General features: G+C 41.1%; 1 protein-coding gene across 1 annotated transcript in view; it reads right to left on the bottom strand.

Annotated features, from left to right (window-relative positions):
• Positions 1 to 2,819: 2,819 nt before the first annotated feature.
• LOC125482994 (trafficking protein particle complex subunit 8-like) overlaps positions 2,820 to 5,640 on the bottom strand; it is an 18,249-nt gene continuing 15,428 nt past the window's right edge. The window contains exons 3-4 of the mRNA XM_048596219.1: positions 4,360 to 4,366; positions 2,820 to 3,054 (exon numbers count right to left, since the gene is read on the bottom strand). Of these exons, the coding sequence (XP_048452176.1) occupies positions 2,820 to 3,054; positions 4,360 to 4,366 (242 nt within the window). The remainder of the gene's footprint in view (positions 3,055 to 4,359; positions 4,367 to 5,640) is intronic.

Genomic DNA, 5,640 nt, shown 5'->3' with positions numbered 1-5,640 from the left:
CCATACCAGCAAGGGGATCAACCCTGGTTCAAAGACAACTGCAGGAGGGAGTGATAGGAGCAGCACCAGATATACATGACAATGAGGGGTCAACCTTGTAAAGCAACAAATTAATGCTGCTAGTACACAGTTTGGCAGGCAAGTAGTAAGTGCTGGACAGAGCCAGTGATCCCACAACCAGATCAGATCTAAGCTTTACCATGTGAATAGTACATTTAAACTCTGGAGGCTCCAAAGACATCCCCATCCTCAATGCTGCGGGATCCCCGCACATCAATGCAAAAGATAAGGCCAAAGCATTCACACCAATCTTCAGCCAGAAGTGTCAAGTTGATGATCCAGCTTGGGCCCTTCCAGAGTCCCCAGCATCATAGATCCATCCTGCAATCACTTTCAACTCACTCCATGTGATATCAAGGAATGGTTGGAGGCACTGGATACTAAAAAGTCTATGGGACCTGACAACATTCCAGCAGTATTGAAAGCTTGTGCTAGAGAGCTTGGGGCAGCTCTAGCCAAGCTGTTCCAGTACACAGTTACAACACTGGCATCTACATGACCATGTGGAAAACTGCTCATGTCCTGTAAACAAAAAGCAGAGCAAATCCAACCCGGCCAATTATTGCACCAGTCTACTGTTAAATCAGTGAAGTGATGAAAGGTGTCGTTAATGGTGCTATCAAGTAGCATCTGCTCAGCAACACCCAGTTTGGGTTCTACCAGGGCCACTTAACTACCTCATTACAACCTTGGTTCAAACATGGACAAAACATGAATTCCAGAGGTAAGGCAAGAGTTATAGCCCTTGATATCAAGGCTGCATTTCACTAGATTTGGCATCAAGGAACTGTAGCAAAACTGAAATCAAGGGGAGTTGGAGAAAACTCTCCACAGGCTGGAGTCCCCTACCTGGCACATCGGAAAATGGGTTGTGGTTGTTCGAGGTCAGTCATCTCAGCTCCAGCACATCTCTGCAGGAGTTCCTCAGGGTAGTGTCCTAGGCCCAACCATCTTCAGCTGCTTCATCAATGACCTTCCCTGCATCACAAGGTCAGAAGTGGGGATGTTTGCTGACAACTGCACAATGTTCCTCAGAAACTGAAACAGTGCATGTCCAAATGCAGCAAGATCTGGACAACATCCACGTTTGGACTGACAAGTGCCAGGCAATGACCATCTCCAACAGAGACCATCTAACCATCACCCTTTCACAATCTTCACTGAATGCCCCGTCATCAATATCCTGGGATTAGCATCGACCAGATGTTGGATTAGCCATACAAATACCAGCAGGTTAGAGGCTAGGAATTTTGTAGTGAGTAACTTGCCTCTGGACTCCCCAAAGCTTATACTCTATCTATAAGGCACAAGTCAGGCGTGTAACGGTTTATTCGCCTCTTGCCAGAATGAGCGCAGCTCCAAATAATACTCAAGCAGTTTGAAACATTCTAGAACAAGCCACATCCACAAGGTCCACCAATGCTCAGTAGCAGCTGTGTGCACTTTTCACAAGATGTGCCACAGAAATTCAAAGCTTGGCAAATAACACCTTCCAACCTCAAAGCCACCATCATCAAGAACAGCCGATACATAGGAACACCATTATCAATCAGAGTTCTCATCCAAGGCACTTGGAAATATATCACTGTTTCTTCAGTGTTGCTGAATCAAAATCTTGGAACTCCTTCCCCAGTGGTATTTTGGGGCTACCTATAGCATAGGGAGTGGTTCAAGAAGGCAGTTCACTACAATCCTCTCAAGGGCAACTAAGTCGGGGCAATAAATGCTTTCCCAGCCAGCGATACCTACACCAAGAATAAATTTTTTAAAAAATTACTTTTCCATGCGAGTCAGAAACAAACTCAAATTATATATGTGTTATGTTTTATTCTATTTACAGACATTAGCTATAAATATAATACATCATTTCTTGAAAAGACATTTGTGTTCATTTTAATTCTGTTGATACATTAAATAACATTAAATTTGCAAAGTTCCATCATAATGTAGCTAGCTGGGTCCAACTCATAAAACCCTGTGGCTGTGAAAGAAACTTGGGCTTGAATTCAATCAAACCAAAAAGACAGATCGAATAGGTATGCTTCATTATTCAGCTTCATCTTTCAAACCTGAGATAATATTGAGGAAACAAGTGAGTATATAAAACAACAGGGCATAGGAATAAGACATTTAAGCAATGGTTAATTTTACACCTTAAAACGGTGAACATGAATGATTTGTTTTTGCACAGTTACCAATGAGGAGTTAGCTCATGCATTAATGCTCTTTTCCCACAAACTACACAGTTAGTGATCACTGGTCTTTTCATTTAGCAAGAAAGAAATGAAGGCTGAAGAAAGGAAAAGCCAAAATTACAACTGACATCCTCTCAGACAACTGCAGATATTTCAAACAATGTGATGGAAAAGCAGTTTTAAACTGCATTATCAACAGATGGCCCAAACTGCACATCTATATTCAATGTTCGCATTAAAAAAAGGTCTAATTATAAGCAGGGATGAATGATAAATATATTCAAAAATCATCTTACATATGCACATCCAAGTTCAGAATTCCTTTTATTGTGAAAGACAAAATAATTTTACGCGTGGTTTAGTTCTCATTTCCTCCACCTACCAACCACCCCCCACCCCTTCCCTCCCATTTATTCTGTACAATTTTGAGATATTAGTTCTGTATTTGTTGTGGGTGCAGGGTACAGCTGCAGGAAATTTCAACAATAGCTACAAAAGAAAGCAATCAGTATACGATTCCTTCCGAGACTGATCGTGATAGGGATGTTTGGTGCTGCCAGTTCCTCACACATTGTTGATAATTATCAAGGCTGGTGTTGAGTTCTGTTGGCTGGTTTCGCACTGCACATTCTGGTCAGCAAGCCTGGCAAAGACTCTGGGTGTCCCAAGATTATAAACACCAGCGTGAACAAAACAAGCCTTCAGTGGAACTGTGTAAACCTCCTGCCCCTTCAGCTGAATTTTGTACTGAGTCTGCCCAAGCCAGGTGAATGAACCATGGATCTCCAACATTTCTGGACTGGAAGGAAGAAAAACAAACAAACATTCACAGATCAGCCACAATCTCAATGATAGTAGAAGTTGCTCGATAAGTTACTCCTGTTCCTAAACTAACAATAACTTTTTTTTGAAAAAGCAATGGAGAGGGAGGCGACTAGAAGGGAGACGAGAACAATGTTCCACCTATCACATAAAATTGCAAGCAAAGCTATAACCTATAAAGGCTTCAATAGTAAAACTTCTGATTTAGAGAAAGCAAGTGGAGTTATAGTAGAAGCTGTTTAATGTCAGGACAGCTTCGACCACGTGGAGTAAAGTGGTGGACAAGGGACTGCTTGTGCCTCTGCTCAAAAGGAGAAACAAAGCGGTCTCCCACCATTTTGCTGCAGACAGATGTGTAGACATTGAACAAGGAAAAGATTAGGACGAAAAATACTAAATGTAAGGCGACTGGCCTGAAATGTTAATTCTGTACTCTCAACAAATGGTGATGAACATTAATTTTGGTTAAAACACACTGGAGCAACCCAATTTCAATTCTAATTGTAATTTAGATAGTACATAACATTCAAGTAATTTTTTTTTAAAACTTTGGACTAAATAGATTTGCCCAGTGCAAAATAAATGATCCACAGGGATAAAATTAACAAGCTATCGATGGAGAAAACAAAGAAAGTAATTTTGTGCTGAGAGGACAAGGTAACACACCAACATGGCACCTATATTCAATAAAGGTAACATCTGACCCATTAGTGATACAAAGACTGATGGTAATAAACCTGCAAACAATGGACGATAATGATTCAGAATGGGAGACCCTATCTATCTCGAAAGCTTTTCTAATGAAGTCAAATCCCAAATGGACATTCCTGCCTTGTAAAAATGTCTGACAACATTCAATCGTGCAAGTCTATTTAAGCTTCAGGGAATTCAGGTTTTAGAAAATCCAGAAGAAAGAAATTATCTGGAAGGTAGAAAGAGAAAGACATATCTCTGCCAGCTTTCAAAACTTTAGGAGATCCCAAAGTGCTTTACAGTCAAAGTGGAACTGAACTTGTCATTACAATTGGTGGGTGTTTATTAGAGGAATTTTGTGAAGTGGCTCAAATCACTAACCAGGGTGCTCCCCGGAATGGATGCTGGGAATTTAACTAGTTGAACATTAATAACCAGGATTCAGAGGTGCAAAGCAAAATTCTTAAATTTTCATGCAGACTGAAAGGCAGTTTGGGAAAAACAAAGAAGCTGATTGCGAAGTATCTCGGAATAGCAAGATGAAATTAACACAGACAAGTGTTAAGTACTGCACCCAAACTGAACTGACATCAGTACTGCATAATAATAAAGAAAAAAGTTAGAAGATGCTTTGAGAGGGATCTATGTATTGATAACATTTAGCAGATGTAAAAGGTTGTTCCCACTCCGTTTGAACTCCAACTTGTTATTCAACCCGTTCTGCCTTCCACTCAATCACAGATCTTCCCATGTCAGTTCTCCCCACACTTTCAGCTGCTTAAAACATCTAATTTTTAACTTTTCCCATTTCTGTTGAAAGACCATTGAACTGAAACACTAACTGCTTCTCTCTCTACCCCTGTTGTCAGACCTGAGTATTTTCAGAACTTAGCTTTTAAATCAAAAATAAAATTACATCCAACCAATAGGAGAACAGACAAGGATGAAAAGCTCCAGACTATTCATAGCAAAACTGAAGGGAGTCAGGCACCACTTTACTAGTTACCGAAATGCACACAATAGTGTGACCTTGGTGTACACGTGTATACGTGTGCAAGTCATTGAAGGTGGCAGGACAGTTAAGAAAGCACATTCCCTAAACTTTATTCATAGGGCCATAGAGTACAAGACCAAGGAGGTTTGTTGAACTTGTACAAGTCATTAATTTGGCCTCAGCTGTCTAGCTTTGGTCACGACAGTTTAGGAAGGATGTGAAGGCACTGGAGGGAGACTTGGGAAGTAGGTAGCTCAGAGAAGACTTGATAGAACTATTCAAAATCATGAGGGCTCCAGGCAGCATAATTCAGCAGAAACTGTTCCAAGAACGAGAGGGCACAGATTTAAAATAATTGGTAAAAGCAGCAAAAGCAACAAGAGGGAAACATTTTAATGCAGCAAATGACTCAGATCAGGTACACACTGCCCGAGTGTGGAAGGACAGGTAGGTTTAATCTAGGTTTTCTAAAAGGAATTTGACCATTATCTGAAAATGATATAGGTGAGATGCTCATTTGGAGAGCTGACAAGTTGGATTGGTTGAATGGCCCCTTTCTGCATTGTAACAATTCTGTGGTATGCATAATGAGGCAAAGCATCAAGGATGATAAAGCTGGAATAACTGAGCAGCTGCAAGCTCTCTGGAGGCTTGTTTACGATGGATTGATGTCCAGCACTGGAATAGGAGGAGAACACTTAGACAATTCGTGAGGTCTGTGCTCTCCTCCAGATTGGGTAGATGACGCATAGACTGGGTGACCGCTTTGCAAAGCACCCATGTTCTGTCTGCAAAAATGACCCGGGACTCTGGCTGCCTGCCATTTCAACGTATCACCAGGTTCGCTAGTCAATATCTCTGTCAAAGACTTGCTGC

The sequence above is a fragment of the Rhincodon typus genome, chromosome 4 (genome assembly GCF_021869965.1).
Source record: "Rhincodon typus isolate 14 chromosome 4, sRhiTyp1.1, whole genome shotgun sequence".
NCBI classification, from domain to species: Eukaryota; Metazoa; Chordata; class Chondrichthyes; order Orectolobiformes; family Rhincodontidae; genus Rhincodon; species Rhincodon typus.
The sequence above is the reverse complement of the archived record's forward strand: the minus strand, read 5'-3'. Positions and strand labels throughout refer to the sequence as shown.